Raw genomic sequence first — 24,125 nt, 5'->3', positions numbered from 1 at the left:
TATACACATACTTATGTAGCATGCGGATTGCTTAAGCCAAGCACATATCATGCATACAAAAGTACACACATACATGTGCTACAAAATAGTCTGTTCGCCGGCCAACAGTACCTACAAAACTCCGAGCAACACACACAGCACACAACAACAGTCCACTCTTCGCTGGTCTGCCCACAGCAATCCCGCTGTTTTGAACTCACAACTCGTATTTTTATTTTTATGGCTGTGAACTTCGTTGTTTTGCTTTCTTTTGTTGCTTCGCACCTTTCCAACGTTCTTTACCAAAGTTTTTTTTTTTTTTTTTTGTTGAGCTAGCTTCTTTGCTTGTCTTATTTTTTTGTTTTAATATTAAGTGTAGGTAAAATGGCATATTCGTCGATTTTTTTGGTGTTTTCTTCACACCTCCATTGCAATTCACTGGAAGAGACCACTATGAGGTTCCTTTTGTATGCCTATTGTATTGTAGGCATTGTTATATTTTTGGTGTTCTTGCTAGTCTTCAGCAAGCTCGAAAGATGTTTTGAGTAAACACCGAAAGCGCTAAACTAAAAGCTAAGTCTACTTGATATGTATGTATATGTATATACATATGTATGCAGGTGCCATGAATGTATGTTTCCACGTGCTACATATTAAGCTTCATATGAAGTTCATGCAGCGTTGGTCAAAACAAGCAATATGTACTCCGCACAGCTTGGTAGAAACGAGCTGAAAGGCTCTCGGCTTTTTGTCGGCTGTCGGGTGATGGAACTGTCGTTGCCTTTCACACTTTAAATTTCCGTTGTTTGACTTGTCTGTGTTTGTTGTTATTGCTACAGATGCTGAAGTGAGCAGTTTTCTTTTAATTTTTTTCGTTGTTACTTCGCTCAATCTTCAGCCTACACACCACTAAATATATAACTTTAAATGAATAATCTTCATGTAGGAAGAGACATGACATGAAAACATGTAAAGATCTAGATATGGAATACATATGAACTATATTTTTCCACCGACATTGAGAGACTCTCATAACGGTGTGTAGTTAAATACTTTAGTCTATAAATTTATAGTTTAAATAAAATTGTATAACACTTTGGTACATTTTTTTAGTAAATGTTTTTTTTTTTTACACTATGCTCTATAAAAAAGTTCAAAGTATTTCACATGAGACTTTTGGCGAAATTTTTGTTTGTGAAGGTTAAATAATATTCACTTTTAGAAAAATTAGAATTATAGAAATTATATCAAATCTGTATACATATCTACTGTGACGAACTGGAAACTAAATGTTGTCACTTTAAATTTAAGATAATGGTAAAAGATTCAAGGTGTAAAAATATTTTGCTTCATTCATTACAAAAAAAAAAATCGCATATCCTTAGCTTTTGCGCCACTATTGAATTTTCTTCATCTTAAATTTTAAATCACTTGAAACTGTGCTTGCTAAAAAATATTGCATACGCATGATTTAGGGTTGTTTTACCCCCATTTAGCTCTGCCTCATAAGCTTACGCAAAACTTTACCATTACCACATTTGTAGATAGGAAAATATGTAAGTTATATAGATATATAGCTATTTACGCAAATTTATATAAAATATGCTCACCATCAATCCAATAGTTTCGCCGTTTAGTTATTAAATTAAATTTCCTGTTATTTTCTCCAAGAGAAAATCCTTATTGTACACTTTAAGCAACTCGGCAATTAAATTTTGTCAAATAAAAACTGGACACAGATTGTATTTATTAAATTCATTTTTTTCTGCAAGTTTTTATATTTCTTTTATAAAAATTTTAACACATATTTCTCATTAATTTAAAGCATTTTTTCTTTAATATTTTCATGTATTTTATACGTTTTTCACACAACACTTAAGAAATAGTTTGTGGTAATTTCTATGCGCAAAGTTACAGCGTTTGCGCCCAATTCGTAATAACGATATAAACGTATTAAACCACAACGCCACACTGACTGCCGCAGCCTCAGTGTCGTCGACAATGTTTGTCCGCCCGCTTTGTAATCATTTTCATTTGCCTGATTTTCACTTCGCTGTTGCTGCACACACACATACTCCCACTGAGTTTGTTCAATCGAAGCAAAAACAAAAAAAAACCAGAATAGCAAGCTGCTATTCTTACAGGGCACTACTCAATTGTTTTTTGTGGTTGCTGTTGCTATTGATGCCACTGCCGCTACTTCTATCCTACACAGCAGTTGCACACCCAAAGTGTGAATGCACCACAGACGAATACAACAAAAATAGCACCTCACATTCAACCATTTAATTTGATTTGATTTTGCCTTTTCTTCTTTTTCTATGCGCAAGTGTGTGTGTGCACTTCTGTGTGTGTATTTTTGTTCTCCTCTTTTGGGCACTTTCTCGTTTAAATCTGCTTGTTCGGTATTGCCGCTGAGGTATTGTATTTGCTAGCTACCCACCGCATCCGCTTGGTGCGAAAACAAAAACAACAACACAACATAAAACGAAAAACAATACGAGACGTCGACGTCACTGCCGATGCCGACGTAAGCAACACAGCGAGATTCCGTTTTTCTTCCTACGTTTGGATTGCGTTCTTTTTTTCTACTTGCTTTTGCTTTTGCACTGATTTTGTTTTCTTTCCTAAATTGCTTTTGCCCATACACTTTTCGCTTTACTTTTCTGCATTTACAGACGTAGACAAAATTTAGTTAACTTTATTGAGGATTTCACTTCAATATCCTTACTAATATCAAACACTTGGAAAATATTTTAATAATTTTCATTTATTTTATATGTTTAGGCACTTTTATTGGTTTATTTCTCATTGAAATATTTTATAATCAACAATTTAGAGGGCTGCAAACTTTTCACGTAAATCTAAAATCAAAGAACGAAAATTACTAACTGTAGTTGCCACGTTGATGAGCTCAGCGAAACATCTCAAAATTGTCGAAATTTACTGATTTTGTTGTAAATTAAATTCGCCAATTTAAGCAATTCATGGTCTATATTTTCTGAAAAAGTATTAGCAAAAATACAATATTTTAGCTTTATTTTCAATTTTATTTCGGCAACCTCAGGTTTTTGTTGTTGCGTACATATGGCAATGATTGATAAATCAGTGTTGTAGAAGAGAGTATATACAGAGAACGTAATATAATATACGTTCTCTGGTTGTAGCCCCTTTTCTCTGATATAATATATAATAATTTACATATTTAAATCAGAATTTTATTGTAATATAATTACAGATTATCAAATAACAGCTCCTCTTTATATTTAAGTCATTGGGTATTGAAACGAAATTGCATTCCTTTAAGTTAAACGTAATGTCGTGTGATTAGAAAATATACGTTCTCTGGTGTGATATGTACATTTTTGTAGTTGGCAACGCATCAGAATCAAAACAAACAAACATAATTTCAACCCATATGATTTTGACGCTCAAGTTACATACATATATATATGTTTTTATTGCATCAGTTATTCAGACAAGATGTTTATTTTGCAAACAATATCTAAAACAAATTTAATTTATCAATGTCAACGCACTTTAAATAGTATTTCTACAAACAAAAACATTCAATTGCTTAACAAACTTAAAAGCGTCAATTTACAAAAACGTGAACTATGGGGTTACGTAGCAATTGCATTTAACAAAGTTGACAACGAACGACTATCCAAAGTGGGACCCGATCGGCTGTGTGCAGAATGGATATTGAAAAATGGTGGTGCAGTTGGTTTAGTAGGCATGCAAAATAGAGTACTTAAGGACTATAATAGTCTGCCACCAGAGTCGGTAAAATTCAATCTGCAAGTCATTGATGCCACTAATGCGTCTATTATGAAAATGGGACTTGATCATTTTGCCGGTTGTCGACATATAGATACGGTTATATTTCACAATTGTAAACATCTAGAAGATGGTGGTCTTGAAGGTTTAGTGCATTTGAAAAGCACGCTTAAAAGATTACAAGTTTCTGGTTGTTATAATCTGAGAGACAGCTGCTTTGATGTAGTAGCTCAGTTGTCGGCGCTAGAACAGTTACGTTTATTCGATTTGTTATATGTAAAGGATATACAAGGCGTGGCTACTAAACTACGACAAGCGCTACCAAATTGCAAAATTGAAGTGAGAGCCTCCCAGTAGACTGATTTTCAAACTGAAAATGTACATACATACATTTAAATATTTCTGGAAATAAAAGTGACTTTTCGTTAATATTATGCCAGAAAAATCACATATTTTCGTGCATATATTTCCATCGCTTATTTTCAACATGTGTAACGATTCGTGTTGTTCCTTAAGATACACGCTATCAAATCGAACACCTTTTAAATGTGTAATCATCGTTAAGTGTACATATACTCACATATAAATATATTTACATACAAAATTATTTAAAAACAAAATTAATTATCTTTGATATTTCTGTGTTAAGTTGTGTTTTTAATAAAGTCAACATTGATAATAAGCCATTGCTCTAAAAAATATCATTCATTGAAAGCACCATTCCATATTCTTCTTCTTCATTGAGCTTGCAATTTTATGCCAATTAGCTTTTAAATAAAATAAATAAAACAGAAAAAATGTAGGAAATAAAGTTGAAGCTAAAACTAAACGGTAGGCATAAATGCATAATGCTAAAGTCGTAAGTATGTGCAGAGACAATACAAGCAGCAATTTCAATTTACATTAATTTCAAGGTCTCAATTGCTGCAATGATTCGTTGCACTTCACCCTCCGACTGCTGCAGTTTCTCCGTATTGGCCGTTTGCACTTCAGCCGGTACTTTGGTTGCATAATCAGCAGCCTGTATAGCTTGCTTCAATTTATGCACAGTTTGGTCTAACTGTTCCTTACGTTTCTGCAATTTCGTAATTTCCTTCTCCGATTCGATGAGACCCTTGAGCAATAAATGCACTTCACATTGCGCGCTCACAGTGAGTATTGCGCAACCCGCTGGCGGTTGAGTAACAAATTCGATTTTGGAACAGTAGGCAATTGTGTTCAAATCGCTCGCATATTTTTTAAGAATCGCATTGGGCTGTTCAGCGGTGCAAACAATGTACGCCTCGGTCTTCACTTTATTGGGTAGATTGTAATCGGAACGTGCTGAACGTATGATACGTGCGGCTTTTTGCATGAAATCAACATCTTTCTCCACCTTTTCATCGTGCCAAGTAACGTTATCTGCAACAAGCAATGTTTACATTTTGGTGACATAAGCAGAAAAAAATACAATAAAACTTACCTGGATATGCGGCCACGGAAATGCTGGGTGTCGTATCGGCGCGTGGTAGTCGTTGAAATAATTCCTCGGTAATGAATGGCATGAACGGCGATAATATGCGCAAACCGAAATCTAAACACACGAATAGCGTACGACGCGCTGCAGCTTTCTGTGCATCACTGCCATTTTGGAAGATCGGCTTCACGCATTCCAGATACACATCACACAAATCGTACAACCAAAAGCTATAACAAGCGCTGGTCGCCGCTGCAAAGTCATATTGTATAAAAGCATTGTTGCATGTCTCAATAGCCGTGGCAAGACGAGATAGCACCCACAAATCCATATTGTTTTCGTTGCCACTGAGCGGCAAATCCGCTGTATATCGTTCATCGCCGGTAAAGTACAACAATGCAAATTTCGTTGCATTCCACAATTTGTTGCAGAAGAAACGATAGCCTTGCACACGATTAATATCCAGATTAATATCACGCGCTTGTGTAATATAAGCGCATAGTGCAAAACGCAGCGCATCGGAACCGCATTCTGGAATGCCATTTGGGAAATCTTGCTTTTGGCCAGCCTTGGCTTTTTCAATTTCACGTGGATCCAAATTGGAATCGTACAGTAGCTTATGTAAGTCCTCAAGTGTTATGCCACGAATAACGTCCATGGGATCGATGACGTTACCCAAGGATTTGGACATTTTACGTCCGTGTGCATCACGCACCATTGGATGCAAATATACTGCCTTGAAGGGCAATTTGCCGAGCAGCTTTTGTCCGAAAAATACCATACGCGCAACCCAGAAGAAGAGTATATCATGCCCGGTTTCTAGCAATGTTGTTGGGTAAAACGCTTGCAAGTCTGCCGTATTGTCAGGCCAACCGAAGACAGAGAAGGGGAATAGACCGGAACTGAACCAAGTGTCTAGCACATCTTCATCTTGGTGTAATACGATTTTGCTGGGATCCACTTTAAATCTTTCTGCAGCTTTTTTAAGAGCTTCTTGCTCCGAACGAGCAACGATCCAGTAAGCCTCATCGTCGGCCTGTAAAAAAACATACAGAAATTAAATTAGTTTGTGTTATTTTTGAAGAGAAATTTTTTTAATAATTTATATAATTTACCCGCACATCCGAATTAATAAGCTTATGCATAATTAAAATAACAAAATTAAAGTCATGAAAAAATAATGTATTATGGCTAATGTCAACAAAGTACTAACCGTGCCGGCTTTAATGCTGTCATCATTGAAGCTCACATGATAGGCCGGTATACGATGTCCCCACCACAATTGACGCGAGACACACCAATCGCGTATGCCCTCCATCCAGTGGTACCAGATTTTCGTATGATGTTCTGGTATGATTTTCAAGTCACCCTTGCGCACAGCTTCAGTTGCGTCAGCGGCCAATTGATCGCATTTGACGTACCTAGCGTAACATTTTTAAGTTGTTAATGTTTTGTACACAAACTTAACTGTACGCCACATACCATTGCGGTTTGATCATGGGTTCCACTACGTCTTTCGAGCGACTGCAGAACGGCACGACCATAGGATTATTGACAGTCTCGCGATACAGACACAGTTCCTTGAGTTTTTCCAGTATGCGCTTGCGACAATCGAAGCGTTTCATGCCCTTGAATTCACCATAATCGCCGATAATGTAGCCATCGTCATTGAAAATTGTTATGAATGGTAGATTACAGCGTTTGCCCACATCATAATCGTTAGGATCGTGAGCAGGTGTAATTTTCACGGCGCCAGTACCGAAATTCATATCAACAAAATCGTCTAAAACGATTGGTATACGACGATCGCTGAATGGATGTTGCACGAATTTGCCATGCAAGTGTTTGTAGCGTTCATCTTGCGGATGTACAGCCACAGCAGTATCACCTAGCATTGTTTCAATACGTGTAGTGGCCACCACAACTTCTTCATCGGAATTCTCGATTTTGTAGGCAAACTTTATTAGCACACCAAATTCAACCTATAATGGAATATAGTGATTAGCATATGGAAAACTTTTTTTTTTTTTTATAATAAAAATACCTTCTCATCATAACCGGGTATAGAGAAAAATGTTCTACCGGGTATATCAATTTTGTCGACTTCAATATCTGATATAGCTGAACGCAGCGCACAAGACCAGTTTACAAGACGCGCACTACGGTAGATACTACCATCCTCATGCAGACGCACAAAGGCCTCGGTAACAGCCTTACATAATTTTGGATCCATGGTAAAAGCCACACGCGTCCAGTCATACGATGAGCCCAAACACTTAAGTTGATCGTAGATACGCACACCTTTTTCTCGCCGCCAATCCCATATTTTTTCTATGAACTTTTCACGTCCCAAATCGTGTCGTGTAAGCTTTTCCTCACGCCACAGTTTTTTTTCAACTACCACTTGCGTGGCTATGCCAGCGTGATCACAACCTGGCACCCATAGCGTAGTAAAACCCTTCATACGATGATAACGCGTAATTGCATCCTCAATAGCATTAGTTAAAGCATGGCCCAAATGTAGTGAACCAGTCACATTAGGTGGTGGTATTACCATAACAAATTTGCCTTTGGGATTCGGTGCGGATATACTCGTACGCTTTAGGCAGTAAAACAATAAAAATTTACTTTACAAATTTGACATTATAAAAATTACAGAGAATATGCATATAAGTGACGAAACTGCAATTCATGTAATGGTGCGGTAGGCCAGTGTACTGCACCTATATGCAAACATTAAAGCTGACTCACATTCTCTATTTCTAATATATATATGTACAGGTGTTTGTTATACATACATATATACATGTAGCGTGCATTTTGAAGACTACTTACACCATATTCTGGTGTGAAAAATCCTTCTTTCTCCCACCAACTATACCACTGAGCTTCAACATATCGTGGACTGTAAGCGTCTGGTAGTGCGCCTGTTATATCTTTCTTCTCGCCAGGTGCAGTATTTGCCGTATATACAACAGCCTCTTTGGTCTCCTTCACCTTTTTCTGCAATATTGACAAATTAAAACCAATAAACAATGCAGAAATATTAATGCAAAGCACAATAATAAAGGGCACCACGGTAGTTGTTGATTTTTACTTTCACTTCTGTGCCAACATTGCAATTGTAGTATGTAAGTACATGTGTATGTACACATTTAGTTTTTTTTCATTTTTGGTAGGTTATTGTTTTGAGCACTCACCTCTGGTTTTTCTTTTTTCTCCGTTGCTGCGGGAACAGCTGCTTTTTTGTCCAATTTTGCTTGTAATTTGGCCAATTTTTCCGCCTTTTTAGCCTCTTTTTCCAATTGTTTAGCAGTTTTTGGTGGACCAGACGCAGCCACCTCGCCGGTTGCAGGTCCTGATTGGGTCACAATTTCACCATTTGTATTTGCCTGCTCCATCTTAATGTAGCAAGTAACTTCAATTGAGGTTTTAGAAGTAACGACCTATGTAATTAGACGCAAATTTTAGTTATTTATGTAGGTTTGGATGCCACGAGGTACTACTGCAATACGAGGCAATATTCACACTTTGTATTGAAATTTGTTGAAAAATGACAACTAAAGTGAATGCAGTGTTGTAGTAGTAATGCTGACCACTTACTACAATTTATTGCACGATAAAGTTGTAGTAATAAAAAATGTGAGCTCTATTTGCGTGTTGAATGTTAATATATTGTCTACCGAATTGTTTCAACAATGTTTTGTAATTTAGCAAAATAATGCATGTATAAAATGTTTACTAATCTTAAGAGTTAATTAAAGATATATGACTATTTTTAAATTAATTGGCGGCGCTTATTGTTGGCTATAATCGGTTCCGATTTTTCTTATCGATTTCTGGCACTTGCGGCAAAGTCAACAAACTACGATCACTATCTTAGAATATTCACTTTTCTTTATCATTTTCGTTCTTTCTGTTTGTAGATTTTTCACTTTTATGGCAAATAAGTAGCATTTAAATCATTAAAATGTGCATAAACGTTTAGAAAATACCAGGTGGTATAAAAAATAAATAAAAACACAAACAGAAAAAGTCGTAAATTAAAATATTGCAAAAACAAAAGTAAGCAGTTGCGAAGAAGTTGATTTTTTACCCCCCTGTCCGGTGTACGATTACAAGGAAATGTCTTCCGAGCTGAAAAAACTTTCAGAGGAATCCCTTCTACAGCCTCCAGAAAAGGTTTTTGACATTATGTGCAAACTTGGCGAAGGTAGCTATGGTTCCGTATATAAAGCCTTGCATAAAGAGAGTAGCTCAATAGTGGCCATCAAATTGGTGCCTGTAGCGTCCGATCTGCATGAAATTATTAAGGAGATCTCCATAATGCAGCAATGCGATTCGCCGTATGTGGTGCGCTATTATGGTTCCTATTTTAAGCAATATGATCTTTGGATATGCATGGAGTATTGTGGTGCTGGTAGTGTATCGGATATAATGCGGCTACGTAAGAAAACGCTAACCGAAGACGAAATAGCAACGATACTCTCCGATACCTTACAGGGTTTAGTGTATCTGCATCTGCGTCGTAAAATACATCGTGATATAAAGGCTGGCAATATATTGTTGAACACAGAAGGCTATGCTAAATTGGCAGATTTTGGTGTAGCAGGTCAACTCACAGATACGATGGCTAAACGTAACACTGTTATTGGCACACCATTTTGGATGGCACCGGAAGTAATCGAAGAAATCGGTTACGATTGTGTAGCAGATATTTGGTCGCTGGGAATAACAGCATTAGAAATGGCCGAAGGTAAACCACCATATGGGGACATACATCCTATGCGTGCCATTTTCATGATCCCACAAAAACCACCACCATCTTTTCGTGAACCCGATCGTTGGAGTGCCGAATTTATTGATTTCGTTAGCTTGTGCCTGGTAAAAAATCCTGATGAACGTGCCACTGCTTCCGATCTGCTCAATCATGAATTTATACGCAACGCAAAGCCGCGTAGTATACTCAAACAAATGATCGAAGAAACTTGTGCAATACGTGAACAACAGCGCGCAAACAGAACCGGTGGTATGAGTCAAGCCAAAAATTTGCCCACGCAGCAAGAGGAGTTGCTGCCAGAAGAAGAACACGAATTTCAAGCGGAGACTGTTAAAACATTTATTGATGATCCGGGCACTTTAGTGCCTGAAAAATTTGGCGAATATCAACAGGCATCGGGCAGTGATGCCACAATGATAGCACATACCGAAGATAGTGGCACGCTGGGCCCTATTAACCGTGCAATGGGTGTCGCCACCGGCGTCGACAATGCAGGCGGCAGAGCGGTTGATGTTAGTGCTGCAGCAGATTCGGGAACGCTCATAGAACTGGAATCGAATTTAGGTAAGCCACATGCGCTAAATACAATACAAAAAATATTTATTATTACTTGCTTACAGGCACAATGGTCATTAAGACCGATTCGGATGACTCCACCACGACTAAGCGCAACGAATTTAACAAGCCACGATATCGCCCCAAATTTCTCGATCACTTCGAACGTAAAAATCCTGGCGAAGCAGCCGTGCCAACACGCATTGGTGACGATTTGGAAAAATCAACCAGTTTTGCTGCTAATACCGAACAGTATCAAGCAAATACAACACAACAACAACAACAACAGCAGCAGCAGCAGCAACAACAGCAACAACATTTAATGCAGTCACAACAGAATCATAACAATTCGAATGACACGAACTGGGAAAACAATATGGAAATGCAATTTCAACAAATCTCTGCTATCAACCAGTACGGCCTTCAACAGCATCAGCATCATTTGCAACAGCAGCAGCAACAACAACAGCAACAAGCTGCAGCTGCAGCAGCAGCGGCCTATTATGGTCATCCGCTAGTTAGTGATCAACACTTGTTGGCCATAAATAATCAGCAAAATCTATTGCGTAGTCAACAGCAGCAACAACAACCACCTGCCTACCAGCAACATCATCTGCACACACAATCGCACAGCTATATGGATGGTGAATTTGAATTCTTGAAATTTCTCACATTTGACGATCTAAACCAGCGTTTGAATAACATTGACTCCGAAATGGAGAAGGAAATCGAGGAGTTGAACAAAAAATACAATGCCAAACGTCAGCCAATTGTCGACGCTATGAATGCAAAACGAAAGCGTCAACAAAATATTAATAATAATCTAATTAAAATTTAAATACACGCAAGCTGTTACAGAGCAAGAGAGAGAGAGAGAGAAATAGAGAGAGAGAACGAACAAATTGTTACTCAAATAAGATTAAAAAAAAGCAACTGCACTTGCGATTATGTAAAACAAACAATATTAAATAAATTATCTTCTGTTTGTGTTTAGGGTGCAACAAATTGACAATTTCTTTAACGAAATGATTTATGAATGTTTATTTGTAATTTAGTTATTAGCAATAGATACAATTTTCGCATTATAAATTGTAATAAAACTCGAATTGCTATTTAGTAATTATAATAATAATAATAATAGAAGCAAATGCAATTAAATGCTCATTTTTAGTAATACAAACAATAAAAGCCAAGCGAAAAAATCATAGCGCCCACATCTATGTGGCGACATTAGCTTTACAATTGTATTCAAAACTATGTTAAATTTATAGCAATGCGTGTATGTAGAGCAAGCAAATTATTTAATGTGTGTAGAAAATTGGAATTTGTAAACGAAAAGCAAAGTTGTAAGGTGCTGGCGTCAATGCGGTGCATATCACAGCAAATGGTATAGCCATACATATATACATACATACATGTAGTATGTAGTATGTAGTAGTATTTATAATGAGAAACGAAGAAACGTTTACAAAATTCTCACATATTTAGTGTAGGATAAAAGTTTAATTTTTGGCAAACTGTAAGAAATGAAATTGTGTGCAAACGCATTACTGCAATGCAATTCTTCATGAATGCCATTACACTCTGCCCTCCTCCTGTTAACAATAACAATAAGCTCGAATTGTATGCTAATTATGTATGCAACAAACAAACAACAACTATATTTGGAACGAAAACGTATACCCAGTTGGCATAGTTGTACATAAATTTAACAAAAATTATTTAGTTATGCGCTCCGAAAATATATCGTTATTACTTTGGTACATTTTTGAACCAAAAATACCGTTAATATTGTATGCAATGTGAATCAGTAACAGGTTTGCGAATTTTTTATTTCAAAAAATTTGGGGTAACAATAAGATTTAAAAAATTTTAATAACAATTTTGAGATTAAAAATTAAATTTTCAATCATAATTCCGATTTTGGGATTAAAAATTAAATTTTCAATCATAATTCCGATTTTCTGATTAAAAATAAAATTTTCAATCCGTTATTTGCGCTTAAAAATATTTAAATAAATAAAATTAATAAAATAAAATAATTTTTTTTTATATTGTTTGCAACCGTGTTCAGTTTTATGTATAATGAGGCTAGTAAAATCCACCTCGCGTTATATCATTATTCATTTACGCTTTTGTCACAAATAGTTTGCGCTAAATAATTTCAAATATTATGTTATATAAAATATAAAATTATATACAATATATAAGCTAATATTTTAATATATATTTTTTTTTAATAAAAAAAAAAAAAAAAATTTTAATAAAAAAAATAAAATTTTTTTTATATATATATTTTTTTATATAAATTTATTTTTTTATATAAATTTATTTTTTTTTTAAATCCATTTAAGTAGTTCAACCATGGCCGACTGGGTGTCGCGTTGAAATAATATATTATATATCTAACTTTTTTTTTTTAGTATCATAAGCAGTGGTTCAACGACATTAAGCTTTGTTGTATTCTTCTTCTTACTTGTTCTTCCGTTTTTTGTGCTCAGCTCGCGTGACTAAAAAATCTTTAGCAGCGTAAAAGCATTTCATAAATTTGTATTCACTGCATGAAAGCAGCTCATTACAGTCAATATACATATGACTACATAAGTAATATATATATATATATATATATACACATATAGTATATATAAATATACAAAATTAAATATACATATATATATGCAACATTTTTTAAATAAAGAAAAAAATGTAAATAAGATTTTTAAACTTATTTTAGCTGCTTATTATTTAACATGGATTAGAGTTCGCGACTGTGGATAGCATCAAACCCACAAAAAACACAAGAAAAAACGAAAAAAAAACCGAAGCTTAATACCCCTCACAAACAAAAAAAAAACGTTTATATGGCAGCCATATGCTATAGTAGGTCGATCTCAACAATTTTTTCTGAGATTATAGCGTGGCCTTCGATAATAACCCGTGCCATATAAGGTCGTGAAGATAACTTGTCAAATAAAAAAGTTTTACATACAAGGACTGAATTTTGATCGGTCAGTTTGTATGGCAGCCATATGCTGTAGTGGTCCGAGCTGAACAATTTCCGTAAATATTGTATCGTCGCCTTGGACAATAATTCGTGCCAAATTTCATGAACATATCTCGTCAAATAAGGAAGTTTTCCATACAAGAGCTTGATTCCGATGCTTCAGTTTGTACCGCAGCTATATGCTATAGTAGTCCAATATCGACGGCTCCGACAAATGAACAGCCTCTTGAGGAGAAAAAGATTTGTATAAAATTTCAGAGCGATATCTCAGAAACTGAGGGATTGGTTCGCGTATATACAGACAGACGGACATGGCTAAATCAACTCAGCTATAAGGGTTTACAAATTATATAGAGAGAACGTTCGTTTTCGCTATAATCTGTGACTTGGTAAAGAAAGACACGCATATCATTCGTTGTGGTGCATAATTTTAGTTTTATGTGCAAATGTGCAATTTTGTAAAAAAAAAAAATATTATACAAAGCAAATAAGTATACATTTCTGCATGAATGTATGTATATGCCATACATAGTAAATATAATATTACTTAAATATGCGATTATATAGTTTAGATAGTTTGTCGTATTCGTCGAATATTTCAAAAGCATTCATTTTCACTTTTTGCGTTCGCGTCCTTTGCTTTTTTTTTAATCTGCATCCATATTTTGCGTTTCCGCGTTCTCTTGTGTGCTCTCACCAGGCAGCGTAACATCTGTATCTTCAATATCCATATGCTCAGCTGAATTTTCCAACTCACGCAACTGTTCACGCAAATCATCTGGCAAGCTGTTTTCACTCAACGCGCGTGGATCTTCGCCCTCAATCACAATCTCTTCTGGATCGGGTGCACGTGGCAGGAATTCCGCATCTGCGTACAATTTAGCGAAGATCTCACGCGCACTGGTTATAGATTTATCATAGTCTAATTCATAGTAGGGTGTGCTGGTGCAAAATATCGGCGTGGCTGCATCTACATATGGAGTAGCGGCAGTACGTTGGCGTCCCATAATTGTGAAGTAAGCCGAGTACAATAACTTTGGCGCATTTTCGGCTGTGATATTGAATACTTGTGAAACAAATGGCGCCAGATCTTGCTCAGGTTGATCGCTTTGCGCAGTTGTTGTGATATGAAAGAGAACTGAAAATTAAGAAATTATTTATTAATGATTTCGTATGCAAAAATATGCGTATATTTTTAGGCGCCAACACTTACAAACTCCTTTGGGACAGGTGCCAGAAAAATGCGATAGCTGTATAAGTATAGCTTCATGCGAGCCGGCCAAAAGTCTAAGTACATTTACGCCGCCTCCACCGGAATTCAACTCTTCAGCGCCCAATGGTGTAGCAGTCAAGAAAATGCCTCGCGAAAGTGAATTTACTAATTCACCTTGTCCGTATACACCCAGATTTCGTTGTAGGAACGCATTAGGCAAATGTCCTGGTGCACTAACTACATGTTGCGCTTTTATGGTTTTGCCCGCTAGTATAACGCTCGCTATATTGGTATCCGCTTCGATGTTTATATCGTCGATGTGCCGCTTTAAACAGTAAATACCACCAAATACGGCGCAGAGGCGACAAAAACATTGTGGTATTTCGCCACAACCATACATGGGAAATAGAAACGGTGTATTGCCGTAACGTCCGAGGCTATTGAGAAACTGTTGCGTGCGCGCCATACCCTCTTCGAAGGTAGTTTCTTCGTTGCACATTGCAATCGCTTGCATTACACAAATACTAATCTTTTCGGTCACTTTCTGCTCTTGCAAATATTCGCGGAATGTCTTGCCACGAAATTGTAAGGCATCTTCGTCGGTTTTGTCTTCACCATATGTCATGCAGAGCGTTAGGAATTTCATGAGTAGTCGTTTTTCCACGATGTTCAAATCTTTAGTGTTGAAGACATCGCTGCGTGAGCAAGGCACATTGATTATATTATTTTGAAATCGCGTGCACACACGGTCCACTGCACGAAACTCTGCGTAGCGACAAATATTCGAAGATATAAGTAATTGCACCAAATGTCCGGCAGAATAGAGTATCTTTGGACTTAAATCTAAATTGAAGCGACGTGATTGCTGTAGCAATGTTTCACGCGACCAGTCTAGCACACTTTGCTTGGTATTAGCATCAGTTTTTGTGTTGATCTCGCCTGCTAAAATATCAGAATTGACAGTATCCGATTCCGCTTGGTCCAGTTTAAGTGTCTCAGCCACGTGCCATTTCTGAGTAGCATTGCGTAGTTCACTGTTGCTGCCTTGTTCCAAAAGAGCACAGAATGATTCCAAGTTAAAAGACGCCCAAACACCTCCATAATATTCATTAGGATCGATATGTAGCACAGTCTTGCCTATACGACTTGCAGCAGCTGCTACACAACTTTCCGGAAATCCAGTACCAATAACGATCAGATCGAATTTGTCTGGAAGATCGTCAGACATTTTTACAACTATTAATTTTTATATACTTTTCAATTGAATTTCTAAATATTTTCACGAAAAATAATTTTCGATGCAAACCGTACGCTGATCTATGAGTAATGTGCAAAACAGCTGTTCCTTGCACGAAAGATAACAAGAAAACAAAACTAATTAAAAGGGTTGTGCTCTGTTGACATTCGCAAAAAATATAAACAAAAATTTCAAGTGATGCCGGTTGTAGTGCATAAATGTTTTTTTAAATACCGATCCCAACAGGGCTAAATTCTCGAAATTTTATTTTGTTGCTGTTTTATTTACAATTAAAAACATATATATACACTATATAAAGTATATGGTGAGATAATACCAACAAGAATTCAGGATTTCAATTTGGAAACATGATAATATTTTATTAAAAAGCCTTTTGAAGATTTTTTTTTGCAAAATACAAAAAACAGAAACAAGAAATATTTAATCGTGTTTAAGTCACAGCAGCGTTTCATGATTCAATTATTAAGATTTCAGTTAAAATTATTTATTTGTTAGTAATTGAATTATTTATGATTCAGTCAAGTCAACGCCTCAGCGGGTTAACCAATTTACATTGTTTTTGTTTCTGGATTCTGTTCTGAACATTTTCTCATAAAAACTTACTTGTTGCTTAGCAACCTCAGCGTCAACAGAATAAGCGAACAAAACAAACGAAAAAAATTTCTTTAACATTGTTTTTCAATTCTGTGGAAAAGATTATTTGAGCTAAAAATTATATTTGTAATTTAAAATAATAAAATATGTATAGTGCGTTTTAAAGACAAAATAACTTTAAAAAATAATAAACAGTAAATAATAAATAATATGTTCGCAAAAAATGGAAAAAAACCATAATTAGAAAATGCTATACTCACATAAGTATATATATGTAATGGGAAAATTTTAGGGCTGCAGTTCTCATTAATGGCTAGTAATTAATGTTTAAAGGTAGCAATTGTAAAAGGTAAGTAATGTTGTGAGTTTTACATATAAAACTAAATTTAAGCAAATAACTTTTTAATTCTTTGCAGTCGCGTCGAATTGGAGTGCGTATTTTCTTTTGCCAAGGCTTGTCTCACAATATATACCATTTAAAGGATATTCTGTGAAACATATGCTTAGTAATGTCATTCGACAAGTTGCTTTACAAATTTGATGACCCACATGGGCCTGGCGACGTTTATTTTATTTGGCAAAAGGGTTCCTTGGGTGGTCTTTTGGCTACCACTGGTTCGGATGGTTCAGTGGCGATATTCAATCGACAAGGGCAATTGGTTGAACGTTTATTATTGGCTGGGTAAAAGTTGTAAAGTTGTCTTAATTAATTCATCACCATAAATCATTCATAAATATTTAGATTATGCTCTGGTTTTGCTTGGGATAATTGCGGCGATTTGTTGGGTATTATTAACGCCAGCACACCGGTCATCACTATATGGGATGCTAGCACGCAATTGAAAACGACCATAGAGTCAGGTTTACGTGATCCGCTCACTTGTATAGTGTGGGCCAAACAGGAACAAGTGCTGGCTGTGGGCACAGCGCGTGGCAATTTGGCTATTTATAATCATCGCTCTGGCAAGCGTACACCGATTTTTGGTAAACACAATAAGCGTATAACCTGCGGTGCTTGGTCTGCGCAAAATTTACTAGCGCTCGGTTCGGATGACAAAAGTTTCTCATTAAGTAATGAAGCTGGTGATACGGTGCGTGTGGTGCAATTACGCGATGCGCCCACTGATATGTATTTCGCACAAATGGCTAGTGAGGAGCGTGTCAGCGGTAGTAATGGTAGTCTGGGCGATGCTAGCGGTAGTGTAGGTGTTGGTGGTGGCGGTGGTGAAAATACCGTTAGCATGATTATCGGCAAACGTACTTTGTTTCTGTACTATTTACCCGAACCGGATGCGCCAACCGAGTTGGGTTTTCAAAGCCGTTATGGTTCGTTGTTGCAGCACAAATGGTTTGGTGATGGTTATATTTTGTTGGGTTTCTCGAATGGGCATGTTGTGGCAATATCAACGCATCCACGCGATGTCGGACAAGAATTGTGGCAGGTGAAAAATCATAAAGAGGAGTTAACGGGACTTGCATACTGTCCATCATTGGATATAGTAGCGTCGTGTGGCGATGATACGTGAGTACCATTAGTGGTCTATGTTACAACAACATATTACAATTTTTTTTTTTTTTTGTAGCATAAAAATCCATTCAATTACCAATCTGCAAGAAACCGAAAAAATCATAACCGTACCTGACCATTCGGGTGTGCAAATGATCGACTGGTCCAGTGATGGCCAATTATTAGCTGTTACCTCCATGGCTGGCACAGTTTATATATATGTTACCAAATTAACGGTGCTATATGCCGTCTCACCGCCGCGCATTGCTATTTTGAGCAGCTTGTCAGAGGTGTCTATTTACGTATACTCGCCGGAAAAGGTATATATTGCTCGTTTAATTTTTTATTTTTTTGAAAAAGTATTATTTTGATTTTTTTATGCAAATGGTTTATAATTTTAATAATAAAATTTTTTTTAGACATCCAAAACTATACCATATCGTCTGAGCCTAGTTGACGAGCCCAGCTTTCTGGCAATCGGCCCATATCATCTAGCAACCGGGCTCGACAATCATGTTTGGTTCTATGATCTCGGTAAGACTTTGGGCGATCAGCCGCAGTTACTCAGTGAGCGTGATTTCCCAGCACCCATAACCGATTTTGGTCTGAACGCGGATTACTGCGCGGCACTATGCGGTGCTCGTTTGTCATTGCAAGCAATTGTAACGGATAATCCGAATGTCAAGGATAAGCTTTCGCAAACATTCCCAACTGCGTTGGCGGCGCTTAACGAAGCTGTAATAACCTGCTTCTGTTTGACGCAAGAATTCCTTATATTCGCCACTGATGTGAGTCAAAATATTCAAGTTACTGTATACAGTTATGTTTTAATCCTTTTATACCTTTAGCTTGGCCATCTTATATACTTTTCGCTGGATAAATGGGATGTATGCACTAAATACTGTCATAATATGGGCATTCGTAAGCTATATACCGACACGGAGGGCACAAAAATAATATTTCTGGATGAACATTGCCAAGGCTATGTTTTTCTACCGGTAATTAATCACTGTTCACACATAGCAACAATAAAAAATGTATGTGTTATATGTGTGTAAGAAATTCTTTTTGTACTATATTTTTAGGCTTTAGAGGAAACTATCATTATAACGGATTTTCCGAAACAATGCGAGGGCTGCTTGTGGGATGTTGCACAGCAACACGTATTTATAACATTCGACACTAAATCGGTGACTACGCACGTCTTCGTGCGTTACTCGGTGCAAGGTAAAATACTTCCTTCCTATTAAATAGCATATTTTATGATTTACCACTCGCTGCCCTTCGTAAGGTAAACATACGTTGAAAATTGGCGAAAGCAAACTGAATTCTGCACAGTTGCCGTTAATGTTGTGCGACGGCGAAATGGTGCTACACATCGATGGTGGTCAATATGCTACCCAAACGCTATCCACACACCTGGTTACGCCGAGCATAAGCCCTAGTGTGAACCTAAAAACGCTTTTGAATCTCAAAAACTACGTGGAGGCCTACAAGACTTGCGAGCGCATGAATGCGCGTTCCGGTTGGTTGGAATTCGGTGAGCAGGCGATAGCCGATTTGGAACCAGATATCGGTAGGCAGCATACGCAGTGTAACGGTGTACTTTTTTAATTTATCACTGCTTTTCCATTACAGCCTTACGTGGTTATCGACATATCGGCGATGCCGCTATGGTCAGCGCCTTAGAGAATATGCGCTACATTGAAGATGTAACCATGTTGACTGGCTTCTGTTGCCTTCTGTTAGGGAAATATGATGAGGTGAAAGATAACTTTTTACGCGGCTCATATACCAAAGAAGCGCTCGAAATTTGCCGTGATTTGTTGCAGTGGGAGCAGGCATTGTTGTTGGCGCATAAATTCGAACCAGATGAGGTGCCCTTTATCGCGCGTGAATATGCTCAGCAATTGGAGTTCACGTGAGTTGATTGTATAGTAGCTAGTGTTTAGTTAAATATGCAGTTTTCAAGTTCTTTCTTTGCCGTGCTCTTTAAAGTTGTACCTCTCGACCATACAGTTACTGATTGTAGCATTATTCAAGAGCATAGGTTAGAGTGAGGTTTTAATGTAGTTTTTGAGATATCGATCTGAAATTTTGCACTCGTTCATTTCTCACCAAAAAGCTGCTCATTTGCTGGAATCGCCGATATCGGACCACTATAGCATATAGCTGCCATACAAACTGAACGATCGGAATAAAGTCCTTATATGGAAAACTTTTTTGTTTGAAAAGATATGTGCACGAAATTTAGCACGAATTATTTTCTAAGGCAAAGCTACAAACTTCGCAGAAATTGCTCGTAACGGGCCACTATAGCATATAGCTGCCATACAATCTGGCCGCTCAAAATCAAGTTCTTATATAGAAAACTTTTTTATGAGACGAGATATCGTCACAAAATTTGGCGTAGACTATTGTCTAAGACTCTGCTACATACTTTGAAGAAATTAGTCAGATCGGACTACTATAGCGTATAGCTGCCATACAAACTGGCCGTTCAAAATCAAGTTCTTATATAGAAAACTTTTTTATTTGACGAGATATTTTCACGCAATTTAGCACGCATTGTTTTCCTAGCCAACGCTACAATTTCCAAATATATTATTTATAACGGTGCTATTTTAAATATTTCGCTTTTAAATTGTTGTAACTTCAGTTCAGGATGAAGAGTTTCGAATACATCATCTCGAATACTAGTAATTTTTATACATTTTATTCTAGTGGCAACTACGCAGATGCATTGTATCACTATGAAAAAGGCTACAAAGAAGATCTCATCAATGATCACGAAGAAGAGCTGTTAAACGTCTCGCCGGAATATGAGGATCATGTACGCCAATGCAAAATGGGCATAGCGCGCACTTCGATACGTGCTGGAGATTTCCGACGCGGTGTAATTACTTGCTAAATATATTACATTATTGTAACGGTACATTTCATATATTTCGCTTATTTAATCACAGATACAATATGCCGTCGAACTGAATGACAAGCAATTACTATTCGATTGCGCAGAACTGCTGGCTACCGTGGGTCACTATACCGAAGCCGCTGGCCTGTATGAGCGCGGCGAATACTACGATGAGGCCTGCAGCCATTACATCAATCTGAAAATGTGGCATAAAGCAAATCAGATATTGCCACAGGTGCAGAGCACAAAACTACACGCCGCCTATGCTAAAGCCAAGGAGTCGGATGGGCAATATCAAGAGGCGATCAATAGCTATCGCATTGCCGGTGATTTAGATGCGTGCGTGCGCATCTATTTAGATCATTTGTGTGATCCGCATGCGGCATCCGAAATTGTGCTCGAATCACGCTCCATGGAGGCGGCAAAGATGTTGGCGAAATTCTATCAGAAAATCGGCGATATTGAGCAGGCGTTACAATTTCTAGTCATTTGCGGTTGTTTGGAGGAGGCGTTCGCACTTGCGCAACGCCACAACAAGCTCAAACAGCATGGTGAACTGTTGCAACGCTACGAGAATGCCAAGTCTAGTGATTATCTTGCGCTAGCGCATTACTTTGAGGCGGAAAAGTATACGCTCTTGGCTGGCAAGTATTATTTTTTGGCGCGCGAGTTCAGTAAAGCGTTGCGCTTCTTGCTGAAAGCATCCGCCTTCAGCAATGAAGAGACGCAGGCACTCTCACTGGCCATCGATTGTGTGGCGACGTCGAATAATGAACAGCTTGCCACACAATTAATTGAATTCCTTTTGGGCGAGGTGGACGGCGTGCCCAAAGAGCCGCGCTATCTTTTTCGCTTGTATATGGCGCGCAAGCATTATAAAGACGCCGCCAAGACCGCTGTCATTGTGGCGAATCAGGAGCAAATAGCCGGCAATTATAAGACAGCGCGCGATATGCTCTTCTCCATGTACCAAGAGTTGCGTCGCAATAACTTGGCGGTGTCGGCGGATATGCGCCATAACCTAATACTGCTGCATCGCTACACTTTGGTGCGCATACATGTGAAGCTCGGCAATCATCTGCTAGCTGCCAAGCTGTTGGTGCAGGTGGCTGCCAATATCTCGCAATTTCCGGAACGTGAGTGCAATGCTTAAATTATGTATTACCCAGTTATGCTTTAAATTACACATACTTACAGATATTGTGCCCATACTCACCTCGACCGTGATCGAATGCCATCGCGCTGGCCTGAAGAAGTCTGCATTTTTGTACGCCTCGATGTTGATGCGTCCCGATTATCGGCATCAGCTGGACGCACGTTATGCAAAGAAAATCGAGTCTATCGTACGCAAAGCGCCGAAGGGCATTAAAATGCTTAGCGATGACATCGAGGCCGAGACTATGGAATGCCCGATTTGTGGTACCAACTTGCCGAATATGGAGGTGACTTGTCACAGCTGCAAGACGACGCTACCCATTTGCATAGCAACGGGTCAACATATTATCAAACAGCAAATGACTTCGTGTCCGGAATGTGATTTTCTTTGCTTTCGCGCCGAAATGGAGAAGTAAGTGCTGAGTTTAAAAATACAGCAAGTATACATACATATATAGCAAGAAATAATAATTAAATAAAATTATATATCTAGAATACTATCTGAGCTGAACGCGTGCCCGATGTGCGGCGAACACGTCGCGCCCGAACAGCTGCTCGATGTGGAGGATATACGTCCGTATATTTTGGCCTCGTCCTAGTGATTTTAGTTTTTTGGTTGTATTGTGCCTTAGTTTTAAGTCTAATTCGTATAGTCATTGTACATAGTAATAAGTATGCACGTTAATTTGCACCGTTATATCTACATATACATACATACTTGTATATGCATAGATAGAAAGAGATTTTGTACATACAGTTTAAATAAAAATAGCTCACCTGCAAGAAACTCACACATTTTTTTTATTGGATTTTGATTGGTGAGAAAAAATGGCCACGGCAAGGTCGAACATTTATGACGCTTAAAAACTATTTGGAAAACAGCAGCTGGGAAGTTATGCCATACCCGTCTTACCATACTACCCAAAACTTTCCCTTCTGACTACCGGTTTCTTGCGGCCAATGCAGAACGCCATCACTGGAATACGGCTACGGTTCACAACAGAACAGGGTGTCAAAAATTGACTTGATTCATTCTTGGTCAACAAGCCGGCGCAGTTCTTTTGGTATGGAACACATAAATTGCCAGAAAGCTGTGAAAACTTTATAGCTTCAGATGTGTTATACTCTGAACAAAACTATTGTAATTGTTTTTCTTAAATAAACGTTTAAATTTGTTATAGACCCATATGCGAAATGGTCCTTTAGTTTTTGAGATATCGATTTGAAATTTTGCATACGTCCTTTCCTCTTCAAGAAGCTGTACATTTGTCGGAATCTCCGTTAGCGAAATGCTATAGTTCTTGTATAAAAAACTTTTTTATTTGACAAGATATGTTCACGAAATTCGACATAGATTATTGTCCAAAACAAGGCAACGATCGCCGAACATATTGTTCAGATCAGACCACTATAGCATATAGCTGCCATACAAACTGGCCGCTCAAGATCAAGTTGTTGTATGAAAAACTTTTTTATTTGACAAGATATCTTCACGAAATTTAGCATGAATTATTTTCCAAGGCAACGATGCAATCTCCGAACAAATTATTCATATTGGACCACTCTAGCACATAGCTGTCATACAAACTGACCGCTCAAAATCAAGATAATGAGCTTTTTATACCCTCTACTGCTATAAGAAATGCACTTGTGAAGGGTATTATAGCTTAAATGCAGCCGCAGCTATTGTTTTTGCTTGTTCTACAATTATTTTCCATGAATTAAGTGCAAAACATGAATCAATTTTTGATTATTTTTTATTTAATTATTTTTACTTTATTTTTATTTTTATGTTTAGTTTTATTATTTATAAATTACAAATATATATATGCATGTATATATGTATGTATGTATATATAAACGTTTTAAATTGTATTTGTAATTTACGTTTGTGTATGTGTGTGGGTGTGTGTGTGTTACTTTTACATAC

The 24,125-nt window shown here is 37.4% G+C and overlaps 6 protein-coding genes across 6 annotated transcripts in view; 3 read left to right on the top strand and 3 right to left on the bottom strand.

The window, feature by feature from the left end:
• The window catches only part of lbk (leucine-rich repeats and immunoglobulin-like domains protein lambik), a 30,766-nt gene extending 27,858 nt beyond the window's left edge, over positions 1-2,908 (bottom strand). The window contains exon 1 of the mRNA XM_036375002.2: positions 1,590-2,908. The gene's annotated coding sequence lies outside the window, so the exon portion shown is untranslated. The remainder of the gene's footprint in view (positions 1-1,589) is intronic.
• A 508-nt stretch (positions 2,909-3,416) lies between these two features.
• Positions 3,417-4,441, top strand: LOC106620038 (ATP synthase subunit s, mitochondrial). Its single transcript, XM_014238422.3, has one exon. It carries the CDS (start codon positions 3,463-3,465, stop codon positions 4,114-4,116), a length of 654 nt encoding a protein of 217 aa, XP_014093897.2. The 5' UTR covers positions 3,417-3,462; the 3' UTR covers positions 4,117-4,441.
• Positions 4,384-8,764, bottom strand: ValRS (Valyl-tRNA synthetase). Its single transcript, XM_014238423.3, has 7 exons — positions 8,416-8,764; positions 8,051-8,218; positions 7,260-7,814; positions 6,698-7,197; positions 6,429-6,636; positions 5,222-6,251; positions 4,384-5,160 (listed from the first exon to the last, which is right to left on the bottom strand). Exons 1-7 carry the CDS (start codon positions 8,614-8,616, stop codon positions 4,658-4,660), a joined length of 3,165 nt encoding a protein of 1,054 aa, XP_014093898.2. The 5' UTR covers positions 8,617-8,764; the 3' UTR covers positions 4,384-4,657.
• Positions 8,765-9,099: 335 nt separating this feature from the next.
• On the top strand, positions 9,100-12,292 carry hpo (serine/threonine-protein kinase hippo). Its single transcript, XM_014238421.3, has 2 exons — positions 9,100-10,559; positions 10,616-12,292. Exons 1-2 carry the CDS (start codon positions 9,341-9,343, stop codon positions 11,386-11,388), a joined length of 1,992 nt encoding a protein of 663 aa, XP_014093896.2. The 5' UTR covers positions 9,100-9,340; the 3' UTR covers positions 11,389-12,292.
• A 1,673-nt stretch (positions 12,293-13,965) lies between these two features.
• On the bottom strand, positions 13,966-16,108 carry Rep (Rab escort protein). Its single transcript, XM_014238419.3, has 2 exons — positions 14,768-16,108; positions 13,966-14,692 (listed from the first exon to the last, which is right to left on the bottom strand). The coding sequence occupies exons 1-2, from the start codon at positions 15,993-15,995 to the stop codon at positions 14,202-14,204; spliced, it is 1,719 nt and encodes a 572-aa protein (XP_014093894.1). The 5' UTR covers positions 15,996-16,108; the 3' UTR covers positions 13,966-14,201.
• A 699-nt stretch (positions 16,109-16,807) lies between these two features.
• Oseg6 (intraflagellar transport protein Oseg6) lies at positions 16,808-22,986 on the top strand. Its single transcript, XM_014238424.3, has 13 exons — positions 16,808-16,968; positions 17,036-17,301; positions 17,362-18,141; positions 18,203-18,446; positions 18,546-18,914; positions 18,975-19,124; positions 19,212-19,353; positions 19,418-19,702; positions 19,765-20,047; positions 20,851-21,022; positions 21,093-22,176; positions 22,238-22,607; positions 22,689-22,986. The coding sequence occupies exons 2-13, from the start codon at positions 17,129-17,131 to the stop codon at positions 22,792-22,794; spliced, it is 4,158 nt and encodes a 1,385-aa protein (XP_014093899.2). The 5' UTR covers positions 16,808-16,968; positions 17,036-17,128; the 3' UTR covers positions 22,795-22,986.
• The last annotated feature ends 1,139 nt before the right edge of the window (positions 22,987-24,125 follow it).

The sequence above is a fragment of the Bactrocera oleae genome, chromosome 4 (assembly GCF_042242935.1).
Source record: "Bactrocera oleae isolate idBacOlea1 chromosome 4, idBacOlea1, whole genome shotgun sequence".
Lineage (NCBI taxonomy): Eukaryota > Metazoa > Arthropoda > Insecta > Diptera > Tephritidae > Bactrocera > Bactrocera oleae.
The sequence above is the reverse complement of the archived record's forward strand: the minus strand, read 5'-3'. Positions and strand labels throughout refer to the sequence as shown.

Bases quoted from the DNA above. Each gene is read 5' to 3' on its own strand.
- Rep (XM_014238419.3), bottom strand. From the start codon at position 15,995: ATGTCTGACGATCTTCCAGACAAATTCGATCTGATCGTTATTGGTACT. The intron at 14,693-14,767 runs GTAAGTGTTGGC...CTTAATTTTCAG, and splicing joins CACCTGTCCCAAAGGAGTTT to TTCTCTTTCATATCACAACA.
- Oseg6 (XM_014238424.3), top strand. From the start codon at position 17,129: ATGTCATTCGACAAGTTGCTTTACAAATTTGATGACCCACATGGGCCT. The intron at 18,915-18,974 runs GTGAGTCAAAAT...TTATACCTTTAG, and splicing joins TCCTTATATTCGCCACTGAT to CTTGGCCATCTTATATACTT. The intron at 19,354-19,417 runs GTAAAATACTTC...GCCCTTCGTAAG, and splicing joins CGTGCGTTACTCGGTGCAAG to GTAAACATACGTTGAAAATT.
- LOC106620038 (XM_014238422.3), top strand. From the start codon at position 3,463: ATGTTTATTTTGCAAACAATATCTAAAACAAATTTAATTTATCAATGT.
- ValRS (XM_014238423.3), bottom strand. From the start codon at position 8,616: ATGGAGCAGGCAAATACAAATGGTGAAATTGTGACCCAATCAGGACCT. The intron at 7,198-7,259 runs GTATTTTTATTA...ATTCCATTATAG, and splicing joins TACCCGGTTATGATGAGAAG to GTTGAATTTGGTGTGCTAAT. The intron at 5,161-5,221 runs GTAAGTTTTATT...TGCTTGTTGCAG, and splicing joins TTCCGTGGCCGCATATCCAG to ATAACGTTACTTGGCACGAT.
- hpo (XM_014238421.3), top strand. From the start codon at position 9,341: ATGTCTTCCGAGCTGAAAAAACTTTCAGAGGAATCCCTTCTACAGCCT. The intron at 10,560-10,615 runs GTAAGCCACATG...ACTTGCTTACAG, and splicing joins AGAACTGGAATCGAATTTAG to GCACAATGGTCATTAAGACC.